Source organism: Salvia hispanica, chromosome 6 (genome assembly GCF_029641045.1).
Source record: "Salvia hispanica isolate PSC_SH4W2 chromosome 6, Shi_PSC_v1, whole genome shotgun sequence".
NCBI classification, from domain to species: domain Eukaryota; kingdom Viridiplantae; phylum Streptophyta; class Magnoliopsida; order Lamiales; family Lamiaceae; genus Salvia; species Salvia hispanica.
Genome location: NC_142697.1, coordinates 42884853 through 42905289, shown reverse-complemented (window position 1 = coordinate 42905289; position 20437 = coordinate 42884853). Strand labels below are relative to the sequence as shown.

The 20437-nt window shown below is 37.8% G+C and overlaps 2 protein-coding genes across 6 annotated transcripts; both read right to left on the bottom strand.

The window, feature by feature from the left end:
- Window positions 1-977: 977 nt before the first annotated feature.
- On the bottom strand, window positions 978-2123 carry LOC125204849 (uncharacterized). The gene has a single exon (XM_048103593.2). It carries the CDS (start codon window positions 1949-1951, stop codon window positions 1145-1147), a length of 807 nt encoding a protein of 268 aa, XP_047959550.1. The 5' UTR covers window positions 1952-2123; the 3' UTR covers window positions 978-1144.
- A 6748-nt stretch (window positions 2124-8871) lies between these two features.
- On the bottom strand, window positions 8872-14759 carry LOC125207643 (putative phospholipid-transporting ATPase 8). Of its 5 annotated transcripts, none has more exons than XM_089061123.1 (12): window positions 14430-14759; window positions 13804-14293; window positions 11697-13057; window positions 11492-11602; window positions 11117-11393; window positions 10922-11010; window positions 10740-10848; window positions 10454-10663; window positions 10218-10343; window positions 9994-10092; window positions 9701-9892; window positions 8872-9622 (listed from the first exon to the last, which is right to left on the bottom strand). In XM_089061123.1, exons 2-12 carry the CDS (start codon window positions 14194-14196, stop codon window positions 9065-9067), a joined length of 3525 nt encoding a protein of 1174 aa, XP_088917249.1. In that variant the 5' UTR covers window positions 14197-14293; window positions 14430-14759; the 3' UTR covers window positions 8872-9064. The 5 variants fall into 5 exon arrangements, with proteins under 5 accessions (XP_088917249.1, XP_088917250.1, XP_047963027.1 ...); XM_089061124.1 differs by having other exon boundaries at window positions 13804-14215; XM_048107070.2 differs by having other exon boundaries at window positions 14452-14759.
- Between the last annotated feature and the right edge of the window lie 5678 nt (window positions 14760-20437).

Below are 20437 nucleotides of genomic sequence, written 5' to 3'. Positions count from 1 at the left end.
TGTCAATCGAAACTCTATATATAATTAATAATTGAGTGTATAAAAATCTTTTTATGTTGATGTCAAATACAAACGGCATCATCTATTTTAATTCTAGAGGAATAAATAAATTACTCGCCATGCAACTACTTAAAAAAAACGGCAAACCATAATCTAAAAGTTGAAGCAATTTAGGTTTGTGAGCTCATTGATTACCTCTATATCACAATTTATTATTTTAATATATGGTTTATTGGGCCATGCATATTGTATATGGCCGTTCACACAAGATTTTTAAGATTAATTTCTTAGATTTCAGATTTGTAAAAATTAGAATTTAGACTTTAAAATATTAATTAATTATTAAAATATATAAGAATTAAGTAGAAATGCATAACGTGAACACATATTTGTATTAGATGTATTTACTACTCCTAATTAATTAGTGGGGACTATGTATGACACCAAATTCTTGATGTTGCACCATTAAATAAGGTGGACTGTCTAGCATTTTCACAAGTCATTAACACACCCCCACCTACATAAATTATAAATTTAAATGGCCCCAAAAATTTGTTGAGTAGCTTTAAATTAAAGGGTTGATTTTTATTCCAATTGTGATTAATTTTTTTTATAGGGTTGTGATGCTATTCGCCTATTTTCCCAGTTGATTATCTTAGTGATTAATAATGCTAGTCTGATCATTAAAAAAAACGTCTCTTGTAAGAATATGAAAAATGAGGCGAAGTTACGTTGGAAAATTTTTAATATACAACAATTTAGAAAGTAAAAAGAAAATGTTTCTAAATTAAGGATAAATTAAATTAATCTTTTACTCATTTAAGGTGCTTGTATTTTTTTGAAGTTCCAATATAATTGAGATTTATATTTTTGTCAAAAAATAACTCTTTGTTCTCTTTATGTCTCTTACTTTATTCATAATCTATTTAACATATTACTCTTGAACTCTAACATGGTAAAAAGTAAAAACCAACTCAAAGTCTCAAACGGTAATATTTTATTCACAATTTGCATAATTTAGGGATATAATAATACAAATCCAAAACAGTTTAAAGATAAAATAATACACTATACAGTTGATTTTATAATTAAATATACATTATACTATTAGAAAAAATGGTAAAAACACGATTTTATTATTCTTCTAGAAGTGTGGCAAACCTTTACCCAGAGCATTGACGTTTATGAAGAATCCAACGAGATCTTGCCGGTAAGGCAGATACGATTTCTTCCTATCAACTTCGTTCATCGCTCTGTTTCTCACATACAGAGCCTCGTGCGCCGAACGCGCCGCCGCGCCGGAGGTCGAACCTGAGCCTGAGCCTGAGCCGCTGCCTCCTTTTCCTTTCAATTTTTTCGGAAATTCCGCCGGCAATTTCTCCTCCCTGCTCTTCGGCGTCAAAAAGACCAAACTGTCCTTCCCGTCGCTATTGCTCCGCCGCATCAAATCGCGAAACTTCCACCGCTTCGACGCCGATCCGGTGGATTTGCTCTTCTTACACCGGCTCGGCGACGCCAGATCGCACGCCTTCGGCCGCCAGACGCAGTACGTGCCGGCGGGGACGCTCTCCAGCTCGTCGGCCTCCGACGAAGAGCACGACGGCGGATCACCGTCTCCGCCTCGGCGATCTTCGAGGAGGAGCTGACTTAGAGGAACCTGAACACTCGAATCGCGCCGATCGTCGCTCAGCAGCAGATCGCGGTTGAAAACTGGAAAAATCGGGCCGAGCTGGCCGTCGTAGACGAAATCCTCCGCCGATAGCTCATTATCGTCGCGCACCAGAGAGAATTCGAAATCCTCGTCGTCTCCGATCTTCTCCGCGGCGATTTGCACGGCGATTTCGGCCAATCGATCGGATGAATAGCTGTTGAAGCTAGGGCTCGTATATGCATCTTCTCCGCTAATTATCCTGTTATCCATTGCAGAAATTTGTGATTCCTGTGTACTCATAAGATATGCGTGTGTATATGTATAACTGTTATATCTTGTATGTATATGAGAGAGAGAGAGAGTGAAAGGGGGTTTATATATACGCGGGCGGCGAAGGCGTTGCAGAGATTAGCGAATGACGTAATGACGATTGTAATCACCAATTGGCAGGCTTAATATTAATAGGAGTATAATATTTGGAAACAATAAAATAAAATCAATTTATTCACCATGCATAGAAAAAAATTTAAATGTCACTATACTTTATATTTCGAATTTTAGACTTTCCATACAACTGTGTTAATTCAATTTAAATTTTCAAAAAAAAAATCTAGTTTAAGAAATTTGAATCAGAACGTTGCTTTTCAATTTCTATAAATAAAGCCAAATTTATTTATTGCATTTGAAAGCGCAAATCGAAAATTCTGAATCACCTTTTCCACAATAAAATTTTGATTTTGGGCCAAAAGTTTAAAGGTAAGAGTCATAATAATTGAGACAAAATTTGGATAAGGCTGTTTATACTAATTTATATTGATGTTTATATATATATTTGTAGTGTCTAACTAAATTTTGGGAGTTGTGATAAAACAAAAATAGAGAATCTAGAACAAATAGATGACCGGGTTTGAGGGATTTAGCGTGTAATTTTAGTCTTTTTTTCTGTTACATAACTACGTGTTTGTATTTAATAGTAGAATATTAAATTAATAATATTCCTCGTAAGAAATTGGTTCATGCCGCGGTGAGTTTACACTTGCACGTGGGCTTCTAGAATGGTGATTAGATAAATAATTACGTTAAGTACTCCCCTTTTAAATGAACGCAAGACTTGCTTACCAAACCTAATTAACGACGTTTTTTAATTTAACGAAATTTATATGCTTTTTATTATAATGTGTTCGTTTAACTTGCTACGGGATTTCGTGATTCTGAAATTTAATAATTATTACTATAGCTAGTGGAGTACTTAGACTCTTAATAAAATTATCATGTACCAGTACATACTCCCTCCATTCCATAATGGAGGCAAAACTTTTCGGCACAGAAATTAGAAAAATTGTGTTAGGCGAGTTAAGTAAAGAGAGAATAAAATGAAAAATTAAAAAAAAAAGTAGAGAGATGAAGAGAGAAAAAAGTAAGAGAGAAAGAATAAAGTATGTGTGGAAAAATTTATTGACTTTTACTAAAAAGAAAAATGAATCTATTATTATGGAATAGAGAGTATTACTTTATTGTTTGCATCGTCTACGTTATAATTAAAGAGGATACAATTATCATCTCTTGGTAATTAATATTGCTATTTTATGCAATCCAATCCTGTAAGAAGGGCAAAATAAGTGTACATCAAAGCGGAGGAAAAAGTTATGCGCAGGCCCTTGACTTTAAATTACATGTATATAATATATGTTCTTTCTAAAATCAAATAATATGAAATTTGAAAAATTATTATTTTGGACAAACGTTAATAAATTATTTAGATTTTAATTTTCGGAAGTCAATGTCATCCAATCAATTCCACTTGACTATTGCATATCCAGCCGCCTTCCAGAATAATGTTCGGCAAATAGCATGAGGAATTAATTATGAGAAAATCCATTGAAATCTTAGTTTACGCTGTCATAAATATGTAGAATCTAAGATTGGAAAATAGCATGAGAAAATAGCACACTTTCTAGAAACATGATTTCACTGAATTAAGTTGTTGTAATTTATACTCCATATCTAGAACTTCTTCACATGCGTTCGAATAAAATAATATGCTATGGAGATTTATTATTTCAATTTTGTATTCCTTCATTCATGCATGTCTCATTTATATTCCATATGAATTTTTATAAATATAAAAAAATAAATATTACTTTAATTATATAAAATATTAGTGAAGTCTATTTATAAAAAGTACTAATAGTAAAATAAAAGATAATGCTACTACTTATTAAATTACGGATATCTAAAAATGACAATATGTTATACTCTAATAGTATGTGTGATATTTTAAATTTTCTTGACCATAGATGCACGACAACATATATGATATATGTATGAAGTATTTCAATATTGTACTAAATTTTCTTGACCAATGGGTGCACGACATCATATAGTGTGTATGAACTATGAAGTATTTCAATATTATACTAGATGAATGAAATACAAGATGTAAATGAATATATGATAGACAGATCTTGCATATCTTCTGCATTAAGATTACTGTCATAATTACATACTACTTAGGAGAAATCTTGATTACTACTTAAAATGCAATTTTTGGTGATTAGACACATGTCATCAATATTAATGAGATGTCTCTATTGAAAACCACACGTTTAATGTCGAAACTGATCATTAAACCTTACATTTCTAACATCCAAAATTCTAAAGGTATGTCTGCAGGTTGAATTTAGTACATGCACGGAATATTGAAAGCTTAAATATATGTGTTTTAAATGGTTGACCAAAAATTTGAAGAATTAAATATATTACTTACTATCTAATTTTCAAAGCTCATATTTTAATAGTGTAAATAGAAATAGAAAATGTACACAGATAATTTAAAAATGAACAGAGTGACCAATGAGAATAAACTTGAATGCAATCAGTTATAGATTAATAGTACTAATTGAATGCATATATACTAACTACATAATCCCAGTGATCAACTTAAAATAGGAATTAATACTAATTTCATCAACAATTTTTATGTCAAGTTATTCGAAACATATCAGGTAACCACCAAATTAAAAGAATATATACTCCAATTTGACCAAAATAATTTGTCTACTCACGACTCTTTCAAAAAAATTCAAAACACATGATATGAATAAAATGAAGTGGTCAGCAAACAAAAGGCCGGAGCTAGGGGAACAACCGAACAAGAACAATATAAAACCTGTTTACTATATCAAATAAAGATAGTAGAACTATGTACATTTTTCTATAATTAATGCCATAATTAAATATTTAGGAGACAGTTCACCAGACCCTCGTGGGATTGGAGGGACTGCAGAGCCGGGCCGGCAATCGGTATGCAAATTGGTGAAACTTTTTTTAATTTCTGTTAGATTTAATTAATTTAAATTGTAAATACATTATACATACAAATTTATTATAATTGTCTGATTTATACACACCAATGATTAGTAGCTAGTTCGATGAAATCCACATTTCCTTCACGAACACTCAAAAGCAAAGTCAAACATAACTTTATTGGAGTAGTACCTAATGAGTAACGAGTAATGGGCATACGAAGTTTCTTGATAACAAAATAAATATTCACTTCCAAGTGGCTTGATGCAAAAGAAAGGCCATAAACAAAGAATTCATGCTTTGTCACTCTGCAATTCTATACAATGTTAAAATCTCATAAACAAAGAAGACAACGTAACCAACCTCTCTTACGCGCTCTACTAGTTAGTACGCGCTATGAAACATTCGATTAATCATCCTAACTAACACTTAATCACCCTAATTAATGTCATCTAATGGTAACACTCATTATGAGAGCACCACCGCGTAAGTTTTTAGCAACAATTCCATGCTTTGTTAAAATCTCATAAAGACACTTATAATTACGCTTTTAACTTAATTTAACTACAAAACATTTTGTTGGTTTTATTGGGTAGACTTTAATTTAGGCTGTGTTATTATGTTGGCCCGATGTGATTAATTCGGCTGAGCCCAATTACTTATCCCCTCTCACCATATGCTGCCACGTGCCCTCTCATTTGGATCCCGCTTCTCAGCCGTTGGATTTAGGGCTGTGTTTGTTATGTGAGAAGGAGATGCGCCGTTCTCATTCACTCTCTAATCTCTCTCTCTACACTCGATCCAGTGTATTCTCTCTTCTCTCTCTTCTTCTCCGATGAACTTCCGGCCATCTCATGGTGATCTCCCATGGTTCTTTGTGTGGTAGATCTGTTGTGAGTGCTGGTGTGAGACAATCTCTTCGATTGCTTGTTGCTGGAGAGGAACTAGGGTTTGTGAGACTAGGAGGCTTTGTGCTGAGATTTGTTCGGTGGAACTTTGATCTGGTGTGAGGGGATTTTCTGGTGGAGGTATTAGTGGTCTGAGGGTTAACTCTATCCTATCCATCCGTGCTCCCTTGGATCTTGTTCTGGAAGAATAGATTAGTGTTGTTGTGGCGGGTTATGAGCCAAGAATCTTTGATCTATTGTTTCTCTCTTTGTTCTTAGTTAGTAGTTTGAGTTTAGCTCCGAGAGGGTCCTTCTTGTTATTACTAATTGTTTTGATTAAATGTGCAGATTATGGAGCTAGCAAGGATAATAGCTTAGATCGGTTCAAGAGGCGACCGGCGACCACCGCGGAAGTGTGCGGAAACCGCCGGCGCCCGGCGGGCAGATCAATGCAGCGGTCCGTTTCGGAAAAATACGCTTGGAAGAGAAGTCTCGTCCGGCGACCGCCGAAAGTCGTGCGGCGGTCCGCCGCCGAGGGAACAGACTCTCTGGAGTTCAACGCGAAGACCGCCGGCCAAGGTGCGGCATGAAACATTTAATTACAGATATTCCCTCCATTTTTTATAAATATAAACTATTTTTCTATTAGTTCATCCTTGACATACAAAATACTACCTCCGTCCCTCAAAATTTGCTACACTTTGACTCGACACGGGTTTTAAGAAATGTAATGGAAAGTGAGTTGAAAAAGTTGGTAGGATGTGGGTCCTATTTTTAAAGTATTAGTTTTATAATAAAATGTGAGTAGGAATGAGTTAGTGGAATATGGGGTCCACTACCAAAAATAGTAAAAGTGAAGTGTATCAAATTTTCAGGGACGGACCGAAATAGTAAACTGTATCAAATTTTCAGGGACAGAGGTAGTAACTTTTACCCTAAGATAAAGTATCATGTAGTAACTTTGTTTCTATCTAAAATGCATTATTTTTGGGATTAGACTCATATCATAATAAATAGTGAGACGTCTCTTTTATAATAGGAGTAATTATCTCAAATAATTATAAATTAACTAAATAACTAAAAACGAAATTCATCCCGCGGACCCACATGGGTGTATAGTTTTCCATGGGTGTATAGTTTTCCCTCCATTATCAGGAGTAACGAATATTGATTCCTTTAAAACGGAGCACAACCACGCTTGTCACTCAGTAAACTGCGATGTATTCAGTTAAAAATTTGAGATCGTCTACGGCGGTTTGTTGCTGATCAGCGGAAATTCTACCATCGCCGCCGCAGCATTTCTTCTAGGCCAGTGTTCGGATTCCATTGTTGGTCAGGCGTTGGAAATCGTCTCATTTCTCGATTCTCTGGAGCCCTAGGTCCGTCTAAATTGCATAGCGATAATTGTGTTTTGGATTATCATTTCACTCTGTGATTTGTAGCGATAATTGTGCTTTGGATTGTTGTTTCCACTCTGTAATTTGTAGCGATAATTGTGTTGCGGATTGTTATTTTCTCTCAGTCATGATGCACGATGCAGTTGTTTTGTCTATCTTCGAATAAAAACAATAATGAGTTTATGCATTTCTACGTTCTAGCTCATGTTAGTTGGAATTTTAGCTATAATTGTGATAGAATTGTTATCTCCACTCAGTTTCGATACCTGTTACACTTTTGTTTTTTTGATCTTATAAAAAATAAGATCCTTTAAATTTCTCATGTTGTTTGAAGATGCTTCATATTATACATTTTCAGATCATGTTAGTAGAACTGTTAGCTGGAATGCAGTCATGTATGTTAATTTGGTGTCAGAAACAATCTGATGGAGGAATGCCAGTACTTAGTTATTTCTCTTATTATTTAGTCATTAGCATAAATATCTGATTTGCATCAAACTGTGCTGCGTTTGGGCTTCATGTAACTGTTTATTTATGTGGTTGTTAAGCTTCATCATATGAAGCTGTTTTTTCCTTTTCTAGTCTAGTTAGTTGCACAGCCGTTGAAGTTGCATATTCACTTTTACTCTTCATTGTATTGTTTGTGCATATATTGAGGCATGCAACTATAGTTCTTTTCAATCATGAGTCATGAACTAATACTTTAAAAGTAGGACCCACGTCCCACCAACTTTTTCAACACACTTTCCATTACATTTCTTAAAACTCGTGTCGGGTCAAAGTGTAGCAAATTTTGGGGGACGGAGGTAGTATGATGTAGTAGATGATTTCTAATATGTTGTTGTTATAAGATACTTTAATGAATGCTTTCCCAGTTTCCCATGTATGCGATTTTGCAATGTTTTTGTATAGCAGTTGCTCTCTTGATAATTTGCGGTTGGTTTTTCTTTAATTAGCCGATTAGTTTAGTTGATAAATTACCGATCACACTATTCACACCTTTAATGAGTTTCCTAGTTATACTTTCAATTATTTTTTTTGAAAGCCATAAATTGTGATAATTTCGGTGCAGAAAAATTAGTTATTTTTATTTATTTTTTAATTTATCTTTTTTGCTTAGAATATTACTGTACTTACTTTTTAAGAAGGTGTAGTTATTTATTTGATAAGGTGGAGTATGATTATATATATTTCTCAATTTACCTTTCTCTTTTGGAGATGCCATTAAAAGTAAAACAATTGTTCATCAATTGGTAATATGCTCTTACATTAAAAGTAAAACAATTGTTCATCAATTGGTAATGTTCTTAACTTGTGAATTAATCCTCTAAAATGGGCCAAATATGTCTTTCATATTATTTTTGTCAGCTTCTCTTTCCTTTCTCCAACTTAATTTATTTTTTTTGTTTCAGTTTAATTATTACTCCTACTAATTAAGATGAATTGTCGTTTGTATTCTGGTTTTTAATGTATAGTTTCTAATTGAATATTATGATTGATTAAATAAATCTTAATTACACTTTAATTACAAATTCATACTACAACAGTCAAAAAATATTAATCGGAATTTAATATTCATAACTATATTAAACTACTACTATCAAGTATCATTCAATTTGTCTCCTCTCCCTGAACAAGCAACGTAAATTCTTGAATATTAACTTCCTTGCTAAAACAAAATACACAATAAAAAAAATTGACCAAGAAAAAAACTACTCCTACTTCCTTGTATACAAACAAAGCTTTCTACAAGACAACTTACAATCAATGTAACTGTGAATTGGGCTTCATCAATTTGAATCCCAACAAATTATCATACTTTACTATTTACACAACAATGTATCTTTCTCCCTCTGTTTACTCCTACTATCATCCGAGGTTTCCCTTTGCCATTTTTGGATAATGTCGTGAGGCATGGGAAAGAACTCCGTCTGAACCGTCCTGTACAAGACGTAAGGCAGCAGACATGATACAACCGCGAGCAGCGTCCCGAGCCAGAAAATGGGGCTCGGCCCGCAGGCCTCCACAAACACCTGGTAGGCCGTTGTCGAGAACAGAGGCGGGAAAGCCCCGTAGATGAGCAGGAACGCGTACCAGACCGCGATGCTCCCCCAGATGACGAAGTGCTGCATCCACGTGAAGTAGTTGATCGAGAGGGCCATCTGGCAGTTGACGGCCCACACGACGCACGTGTACATGTAGACCCCGAGCGCTTCGAAGTCGAGCACGCGGCCGTCTTCGCGGAAGGCTTGGTGCAGGGCGGAGCTGGTGGTGAAGAAGAAGACGACGACCGAGCAAATGATCCCGTTGAGTATCCATCCGAGAATCCGCGGCCAACTGAAGAGGATGTTTTGTATTCCTTCTTGATATAACTCGGGATTCTGCAAACCCGACTTTCCCATTCAACGATAACTACTACTATAATTTTGGGACGGGACTAAATCACGGGCAGTTCGTACCTTCAGACAGAGTCGTGGAGAGACGTCCTGATCGAAAACACCGAGTGCTATCACGGGGAGCGAGGTGAAGAATACGTTGTAGCACGACATATACCAATCGTTATAAGCTGGCTGGCCAGAGAAGGAAGCGTAAGCCTCGAACCAGAAGAGAGTGAACCCGAATGCAATGTTCTTGTAAAAGAAGTAGCACACCTGCATTTTTAGCAGAACGACGAAAGGAAGAGCATCAGATTATCCCGATACTATGTACTCGTTTTTCGTGAGAAGTCTCGATAGAGGGAATGGAGACATACCATCATAGAGATTCTTCGGTAGCACCAGTGGCCATGAACCAACAAAAGGCGTTCCAGAAATCGGAACTGTGCTATGGCAAAGTCACTCGCCATCACAGCCTGAAATAAACGAGTCAAGTTTTGAAATACGTGAACGTTATGCCTTAAACGAGTCTAGATCGTGCTATAGAAGAATCGGGGCGATGTAGGAAAGATATACAACGTAAAACAGGAGCTGAGGTTACCTGCATTCCTTCCACACCGCTGATTCCGACCCCAATATCAGCTTCTTGAAGCATGCCAACATCATTTGCCCCGTCGCCAATAGCCAGCGTCGTCCTGCCCGTACTCTTCTTAACCAATCTTGTAATCTGAATATCTTCAACAGTGACATTACATTATTTGATCCTAGTAAACTCTAAATTCAAAACAGTACAGAAAAACAACGAGCATATTTGAGAAGGGTGGAGATAGGACATACAAGGGCTTTCTGTTTAGGCGTGGATCGACAGCATATAACCGAGGCACAACTAACTGCAAGCTGCCAAAACGGACCCTCCAGATCATCGCTCAGAATGAACGACAGTGACTTGCCATCAATTATCAAAGCGAAGAAACTAAAGTTCCCTCCAGACGAACTCAGTAGCAACATTCCTTGTCTGATTTGGTTCGTTATGCTTTTACGCGAAGCCTAGCATGGCAGACAAGAAGATAAGTTAGAAGGAGGTGTATTTTAAAGACATTTATGGATATTTCGGACCTGTTACCTTTGCAACAGCCTCCTTGTCGCCTTTCCTTTCTAGCTCGATTATTTCTGGAGAGTCTAACGTAATCACAATTTGCTCCATGTCCTCTCGCAGCAAGCTGCAAGCAAACCTACACAAAATCACGGTAGTATAAGATAGCATGTCGCTTTCAATCTAATGGCCACAGTAGCGATTAATCTTACCCGATGTTAATGGCTGTCTCCATCTTATCACCTGTTATCACCCAAATCTTGATGCCTGCCTTTTCGAGCCTTTCAATGCACTCGGGAACCTAGAGAGCGCATACGAGTAAATAACATCAAGAATGGATACATCTAGACGAATACCATTCAATTCATTGTGAACAAATTGAAAGAAAATGCAAGTTGGAGAGTGACCCCTTTTTGCAGTTTGTCCTCTACAGCTGTAGCACCGAGGAGAATCAAGTCTCTTTCAATCTTATCAGCCGCCGCCTCGATCAATGCATCTCTGTCGGGACCAACAGTTGCCTTGGCATCCCGAAACTCTTTCTCCCACGAACTGAACTCTTCTTCGCTAAGCTCACGGTATGCAAGTACTAGAGTTCGTAACCCTGCTTCAGCATATCTTTTGACATGCTCCATCGTGGTAGCTTCAAAATCTTGTGAGTTTTTCGAGAGCCTTTCAAGCATTACACTGCACGCAAGCACAAAAATGCATAAGCAAGGAAACAAAAGGCCCATGTCGAAAACAGGACACTTCTAGTGCATCGATGTCCTCAGAGAGAAATGTACATGTCAGAGCCCTTGGACAGAAGTAGCAACTGGTTTTCGACATTTCTTACAATCACGGACATCCTTCTCCGACTACTGCTAAACTCCAACACATGGAGAAGCTCGTATGGTCTGTAAAAACAATACCACATAAAGCTAGGATAATATAAACTACATAATAATAAAATTCCCAAAAAAGAAGCATGGAGATTTAAAGAGATTGCACCTGTCGACTTTCTGGTGGCTCTCGTGATCCAATTCGCTCAAAGAGATGTGAGACTGTGTTCTTTTATACATCTCGAAGCCAAGCTCCCTAGCAGCAATGACGAAAGCAGCTTCGTCAGGCGACTCAGCTTCATACAAGATTCCCTTTCCTTCCTTATCGACCTCGGGAATGGCAGTATGGCAGAGTGCCAGAACTCGAAAGAATTTCTGGATCATATCCGCATGAGGCTCATTCACCCACTGACCATTCATGACCCGTTCATCGTAAAAGTTGAAGCCTTTAACCGATTCTCCATGTGCCATGCCATCGTCACTCTGCAAACTAGCAGATGAAGTGACTTCAGAGTCATCAAGTGCATCTCCTCTTCTCTTTGCAAGAGCCCTCTCCACTTCCGTTAAACCACGGCCATACGCAGTTCCAACAATCGAACACTTGACAAACTCCATTGAGTTGCACGTCAGTGTTCCAGTCTTGTCAGAGAGTATAGTATCCACTAGACCAAGCTCCTCATTCAAATTCGACGTCTTTGCAGTGGCCGGTCCATCTGTTTCCTCATGATACATATTGATATCTTGATTGATAAATATAATTTGCAATACTTTGACTATCTCAATCGATACATATAGGGATATCGGTATCAAATACCCATACAACATAAGCCCGGTCAGGAGATGTAGGAAGGCAGCCATAAACGCATCATTCGGGTCGAAAAATGCAGTTGTCTGGTCTGGTCTAAGATACCACCTCCTCATCTCCCCGTCATCATCTATATCGCTCTCCGTCATGATTCCAAAGAAGAACGACCCAACGAGAGATACAAAAACTAACAGACTGAAGAGGACGTACACAATTTTATCCATCTTTCTCTCAATCCTACTCCTTTTCGAAGGAGGCTCCATAGAATTCTTCATCACTTTCGTATCATGATCAGTGAAAACAACCACACCATAGACATAATCAGTGTTTCGTAACTTAGAATCTCTTAGAAGAAGCTGTTGCAGGGAGAGGGGATGCTGCTTATTGTTATAGTAAAGAGTTCCGACAAAAGAATAAAGATCCTCATTCGGGTCTTCACACTTGATAACGGCTTTAAAGTGCTCAAAGGAATCATCCTCGTTCAGGGTGCATGTAACATCTAAAGCATGCTTCACCTTTAGATTAGTCTCCCCATCTAAATTTGTAGTTTCGACATAACAAATCCCATCCTCATAACTCGAGGAGAGAAGCAGCAGATCAGCAGGAAAATGCTCGTCCTTGTGAACTTTTACCAAATCACCGACTCTTAAATTCCTCCATTTCTCCTTTAGGAATCCATGATCTTTATCATAGACTTTAACCTTCCGATTGTTGGCCTCTATGTCCTGAAAATAGGTTTTCAGATCAAAATTCATTACACGGGCCAAGGTGTACAGAGAAACGAGAGAACAAGCAAGAGTAATACAACCACGAAGAAACAGAATAACCTCTATTTCCAATAAAATGCACAAGAATGAATGTTAAATAGAATCACTTTTGTGTTTGCAAATAAAATACGAATTTTTCCAAGTACGACTAGTTGCATTCACACAGATAAATTAGGTACTAAAAAATCAGCACATTATGATCAGTGAACTGAACAGATACTATCACACAATAAACCCTTCTATCTATGTTGGAAACAGTTGAGTCATATAGCCTAGTCTATCAAACAAAGTTTCTTAATTACAAAAGCAACGATGAAACATCAAGTTTTCGTCCCTACATATGTTTTTTTGAAACATTTAAAGTAATTCTCCTATAAAACTGTCACAAGCTTTGGCCTCATCTATCCTTCTCTAGTTCAAACAATTCTACTTATATCACCGCCAAAAAAGGAAATTCCACCATCATTCCAATTCTACCAATTGCTTTTCCTGATTGAGGCTACATTGCACAATCGGAAAATAAAACTTCTGCTACACAGCCTCACACATTCTAGACAAAGCGAAACAAGTAGTAAAATCAACATATGAGGAAGCTCTTCCATCCAAAACGAGCAACGAACAATAGCATACAAACAGAGAAATGTCCCTAGTATAGAAACAAACCAAAAGCAACAAAAAAGGATAAAAGCAATAAGAGTATATACCTGCTTCTTACGCCTCCAATCCTCAATGGCTTCCTTACCAATGGTCGCCCCGATCACCAAGAGCAAAGGCAGAAGCACACTATACGCAGAGTAAGGCGCCAGAGGACTAAAAGACACACAAGCCACCACAAGGAAATATATGTTTGCAACCCTCCTAAACTGCTCAAACAACGACTTCGGGATGAAATTAAGCGCGGTGTACTTGGTAGTCGAGACATAGTTTCTCGGGTAACTAGGCAGAATCTGCTCTGGATTATCAGGATCATTACAATACACCACCCTTGAGTAACCCTTTAGCCCAATTTGACTATGTTCATCTCTAAATGATGATCTAAAGCAAGAAAATGAATACAGTCTACTAAACCGAATCCCTTTCTTCCCAGGACTAGCCATATCTCCCCTGTCTCAGACCCTATCCAAATTCATAAAATCAACTCCTCAAATCAACCAATGAGCTGTAGCAATAATTTCAAGAATCCACATTGAATAGCTGTATAAACAGATCGGCAAATGAGGTGTAGCAAGAAATTCAAGAATCCAAGATAATCACAAGAAGAAGAAAACAAAGATGCAGTAACTAAACCCAAATGGGGAAGAAAAGGAAAAGAATTAAATCAGCATCCAACCAAATTGAGCTGTCAAGAAAACCTCAAGTCTCGTTTCCCCTCATAAAAATCCATTCTTTACTTTGGTAGCAAGTTCTCGAGGCTTCTTCCCTCCTTCCTTCCGCCATTACGTGATCGCGAGGAGAGAGAAAGGGTCTCTTTCTTGGAGCAGTAGAGAGAGAAAAGGTGGGAGTTTGGAGTTAGTTTAGCTTCTTCGTTGACGAATTTGAATCAACAGAGAAGAGCAGGAAATGGGCGTGGATTGAATGAGGTGAAAAAGTGGGAAAATTGTTCGGTTTTGGATTAGTTAATGATGATCAGCTGGCATGATTAAGCGTTGATGTAATCAAGATTTTCATGTCGTGTCGTATTTTTGCGTGCATACTAACTACATTATCGTATTGGTCTTAATTAATGATAAAATGTGACACGGCCAATTTTGTATGTGGCGTCTTTTTAGGCTAAAGTATAAATTGGGCTACGTTTATAGACGCAGAAATTTATGCATGAGCCAATGTAAAAGTAGAATAATTGTTGCTGACACGACCAGACAAATATTGCTATTACAATACAAAATTTGTCTTCTGATTTTATCATTGTTTGTACAGGTTAGGTATGTATTGATAATGAAATTTAGACTTGATAATTGAGTTATCGTATCTCGATAAAATTTGGTCAGATTAAGCTTGGAAAATAATTTCAAAACCATATCATTTCAAAAATTATTTCAAGAGAAAGTAATGGGATTGTGCCATTAAAGAGCACTTCACTTACACTATTTATATATTTTAAGAACTTCACTTGACACCGTATACATATTGCCTATTGGTATTAAGAAATGCTTAACTTATAGTACTATTTATTTTTCACATTTTTTAAAATGTTTTCATATTTATGTAAAATTAATTGTATACTTTGATTAGTAGGTAGAAAAGGTGCACATATCACACATATTAAATGCTTAACATTTACTTAAACGTAAGCATTAAGTGTTAATTCTTTTACAATCGATAAGCACATAATACGTGCACAGAGTCTTACGCAAATGGCTTGCTTGTTGATACTCTTAGTATTCCTTAAAGGCTAGCATTGATACTAGGAGTACTAAAAGTATCAATAGCAAGTCATTTCCGTAACACTCCGTGCACGTATTATGTAGTTATCGGTTGTAAGAGAATAAACACGTAGTGATGTATATTTTGCTGGACAGATGCAAGAGAAGATAGAAAAAAAGAATTAACCAATTTCATACGTTTTGTTCAAATGCCAAATACAAACTAATACTTGCCAAAAACAAGTAAACACCCAGAGAAAAAGACAATAGGGTGGGTTGATATAACTCATGTCATAAGATAGATTGATTAGTTGGCCATCGTGATTGATTGCGCAATCTGGACCGTCCAACGCCACATAAGTTGTTGAATTATGTGGTGCGACTACGACTGTACAACCGTACGGTGACAAGCACTTACACGACTTTGTAATATTCATTTGTTGGAATATACTGTTGGATTAGATTTAAACTTGTTTAATTCGGCATAGTTTGATGAGGTATGTAATATTAACTTTTTGTATAATCACAGTTGTTATTTGATAAGTTTACATGCACTTTAATTAGTAATATACTAATAGATACTATAGTAGTAATATTTTAGTGCACTAATGTGTATGTGCGTGCGACATTAATTTTTAGGGCAATTAGTATAAGATTTATAGACTAAATGAGCTATTTTTTTTAATAGACTAATATTTTGGGATAAATTCTCCCGTCCTGGTCTATAAAAAAAACATGCATGTAAGAAGGGATAAATATTTGAATATAGTGTAATTAGCTAATCAAATGTGAAAATAAATTAAGCCAATAAATAACATTAACATTCGTGGGGAAAATTTTGGTGTGGAGGTACACATGGTATCTTGATAAAGTATATTCAATTATGAATATATCCGTCATATTCACAAATAAGCATCTAAACAGATACAACTAATGCATGACTATAAAAAAAATTTAATTTTGCACAGAATTGAGTATTATGATGGTTTTATCAAAGCATACATATGATGAAAATGAGAAATTAAAGTATGAATAAATTTCTGTAGTAATTAATTCCACTTCTAAAGTGATGTTGAAAATTCAAATTATCAAAAAATTTGCTGGCACCACAAATTTATCTTGGTCAACTAGATTATGTCAAACTAATGTTTTACATATTATGATTGTTAAATGCTAGAGTCATTCATCAGTAACTAGTTCTATCTTTGACTTTAAATATGAATTAGTCTTAAAATACTTTAGGTCATTTTTCTTATCGAGGTGTTTACAAAATAGAGAAGAAATTAGTCAATGAAATTGCATATTGATACGCTAATCTTGAAAAAATGTTATGATTGGCTAAATAGAATATTGTTATTATATATCCATACATAGGATATTGATAAAATAAAAATCATATATTATAAACTCCAAATTATAGGATCGTTAAAAAATGTCGATAGATTATAAAATAATAGCAACAGAAAATCTTAACATATTGTCAATGACTGAGACCGTGTTGACACCAAAATCTTGAAATTTTAGATTGTGCTGACACTCGTTAAATGTGATGCGTGTGTGTATCTCATAGGTACAAGATGACAATTACGAGCACTTGCCACATTCACTCATTTTACACCATTGTGCAACAACATTAGGCAGACATGTAACATGTGTAAAATTTCAATTGACTATAGTAGTATATATGCATAATAAAAATATTAAAATAAACCATGTATAAGAAACTTTTTATTGTGAATTGGGCCGTCTTATTTGACGAAGTGAGACCACGTGCTTATCGGGCCAACCCGTCGCTGTCGGTGGGCCCTCTACGGAAAATAGAACAAATCAACTGCATGGGAATTATTGCAATCATAAAAAGTAATTTTGATTTAAAATTTTGAGTACTATCCTTTTCATCTTTATTTTATTGCTTTTGACCAACTATTTAAATAATTTATCAACGACCCCTCTCATTTCTCAATTCATATTATGATCAAATATTTCTCTCTCCTTATTCATACACATAATTAATGATCCACCCCCTTACTTTATTAAATAATACTCCCACTCTAGTATTTTTTGTGTCTCCTTCTTTTTAATCTATTTATATGTCAAAAGTTAATTTATCTACTATCTTCGCCATAGTTGAGGCAAAATTTTCCGACACGGAGTTTTAGAAATAAATATTGGGTATGTTAAATAAATAGATAAAAAAGAAAGAGAGAGGAAAAGGTAGAGAGAATAAAGTATAAAGTGAATAAAGTAGAGATAATAAAGTAAGAGAGAGTAAAATAAGAAAGAGAAAAAACTTACCATATAAAGGAATGACTCAATTCTAAAGAAACTTCCCGAAATAGTAAAATGACTCAACTATGGCGAAACGGAGGGAGTATCTTATTAAAAGCTACGTACTCCCTCCATCTCATTCAAGATGTTCATATTTTTTAATGATACATAATTTTAGAAGGAGTTGTAAGATGAAATAAGTAGAGAGAAAAATATAGTTAAATATTTTAATGGAAAGAGAGGAAAAAGAGATTTGTTTTCAAATATAAAAAATGAACATCTTACAAAGGACAAACTAAAAAGAAAATGTGAACATCTTGAATGAAACAGAGATAGTATTTTATTTCCTAATCTTAAGGCCTATTGAAATGGTACAACGGGACAATAGTTACTCCTAATCTATATTCTTTGTTTGTCATAAAGTTTTTTCATCGAAATAATTGTGATTACCTGTTTTATTTTTTTACTATATTTAGTATATAGGACATAAATTTAACTAATGTATATTCCCTCCGTCTGTAAATAGGAGTCTCGTTTTTCCATTTTAGTCCGTCCGCGAATAGGAGTGTGGTTCATATTTACCATAGATGGTAATAGGGTCTCACCTTCTACTAACTCTTTTCACTCTCACATTTCATTTAAAACTAATATATATATAGTGGGACTCCTATTCCACTAACTTTTTTACATTCACTTTTTTTTAACATTTCTTAAAACACGTGCCGCCAAGAAATGAGACTCCTAATGACGGACAAAGAGAGTATATCACTCATGTTCTTTCATAGTTTCATACTCTCTTCATGCAATCATAACAGACATGATTCTTTTAAGCACTCGCCCAAAGAAAATGGGATAAGAGCATCTACAATGGTCGGCTAGCGATCGGCTAGCCGATTCGCGTCGCTGGCCGATTGGTGGGCGCTGGCCGATTGGTGGGCGCCATTGTGGCGGCCCGATCGGCCAGCGCCGAATATTGTTTTTTTTAAAAAAAAAAAAAAAAACTATATAAAGCGATTTTAGTTTCATTTTCATTTGCACCACTTGTTTTAACGAGTTTTCTTTCTCTCTAACTTTCTGTACAAGAGCATCATCGAGCGATGGATCACAACAACGAGTCCAGTACAGCGACGAGTGGATCTCATACTCCCACGGTACCTGTGGGATCTGGATGGGGCCAGATGGGCCCAGGGTTTGACGTCCCTTGGGGACAGTTGATGGGGATGATGGTTGGTGCGCCGGGGGGGATGCAAGGGGGGAACCAGGGGGGTATGCCGGGGGCTATGCCGTGGGGGATGCCGGGCGGGGGGCAGGGGAGCCAGGGGAGCGGCGGGCAGTCAGCGCCGGGGTGGGGAGGTATGCACCCCCAGATGCAGCAGCAGATGATGGGGATGATGTGGCAGGGAGGGATGCAGGGGGGGATGCAGCACGGTATGCATCCCGGGATGCAAGGGTCACCGGGAGGGGACACGGTATATCGTCCCTCGCTTGATTTTTTGACGGCTTCGTCTCACACGTCGACCCCAGTGGAGACGCAGTTCACTGGCGATGACCTTCTGTCATTGCATGATATGGTGATCGATCTCGGGGATCCGGATACTCCCGTTCCAGCGAGGCGGGCCGCGCCGAAGAAGAAGACGAAGGGGAAGGCTAAGGCGGTCGGCGAGTCGTCGCAGCCCGTTGGTGGCGACACCCCCGGCCAGAGGAAGTGGACGGAGGATGAGTACGCCGGGGTGGCCAGGGGGTGGTTGGAGGTGTGCGACGATCCGCTGATTGCGCACAACCAGCGGGTCGTCAACATGTGGACGAAGATCAGAGCTTCCTATAGTAGGCACTGCCCGCACGGGAAGGACTTCAGCGGGGATGAGGTCCGGAAGGGGTGGGAGCGCATCAGGGCCGTGGTCGGCCGATTTTCGGGGTTGTACGCCAACGCCCTCCAAGAGCTCACTAGTGGGCAGAATGAGGAGGACGCCCGGAGGATAGCCGAGAGTCGCTTCCCCGAGGCGGGGAAGTATAAGGAGTTCCTCTTCTGGGAATGCTTTTTGTTGCTGAAGGAGTCCGAGAAGTTCCTGGCGGGGTGCGACGCTGGGTGGCCGAAGAGGCAGAGGCTGAACTATTCCGGCGACTACAGCGGCAGCAGCGGCTGATCCCACGACCTCCCCCCGGATGCTGAGGAGTTTCCATCCCCTCCTTCATTTGCTGGTCGCCCTCGCCCGATTGGACAGAAGCGGGCGCAACGGGCTGCGAGGGGCGGGTCCCCCTATCGCCCCGCGAGGTCCAGTCCTCCGCCCTCCCACCCGCCCCACTCGAGTACACTCTCCATTCGCGTAACCATACGCGGGATCAGATGTACAAGGTTTTCCAAGATTGGAGGGCCGACACTGACCCCACGGAGAAGATGTTTCTTCACTCGATGCTCGAGAGCATGCGGGTTGATTTGGAAATCGCGAGGGCACGGCTAGCGGGTTCCGACGTGGGCTCAGATACCACGGGTGGCGGCAGCGGCAGCGGCGGCGACGACGGCGAGGACGGCGGCGACGGCGAGGAGGAGTAGAGAGTGGCGAGGCTCGTGTGTGGAAGCCCTTTTTTTAAAAAAAAATCATGTATTTTTTTAAAATCTTTGTACTTTTTTTTAATGAAATGAATTAATTTTCCCGTATATGTGTCGTAAATTTAATTCCGTAATTTAATCGTAATTTTAATTCCGTAA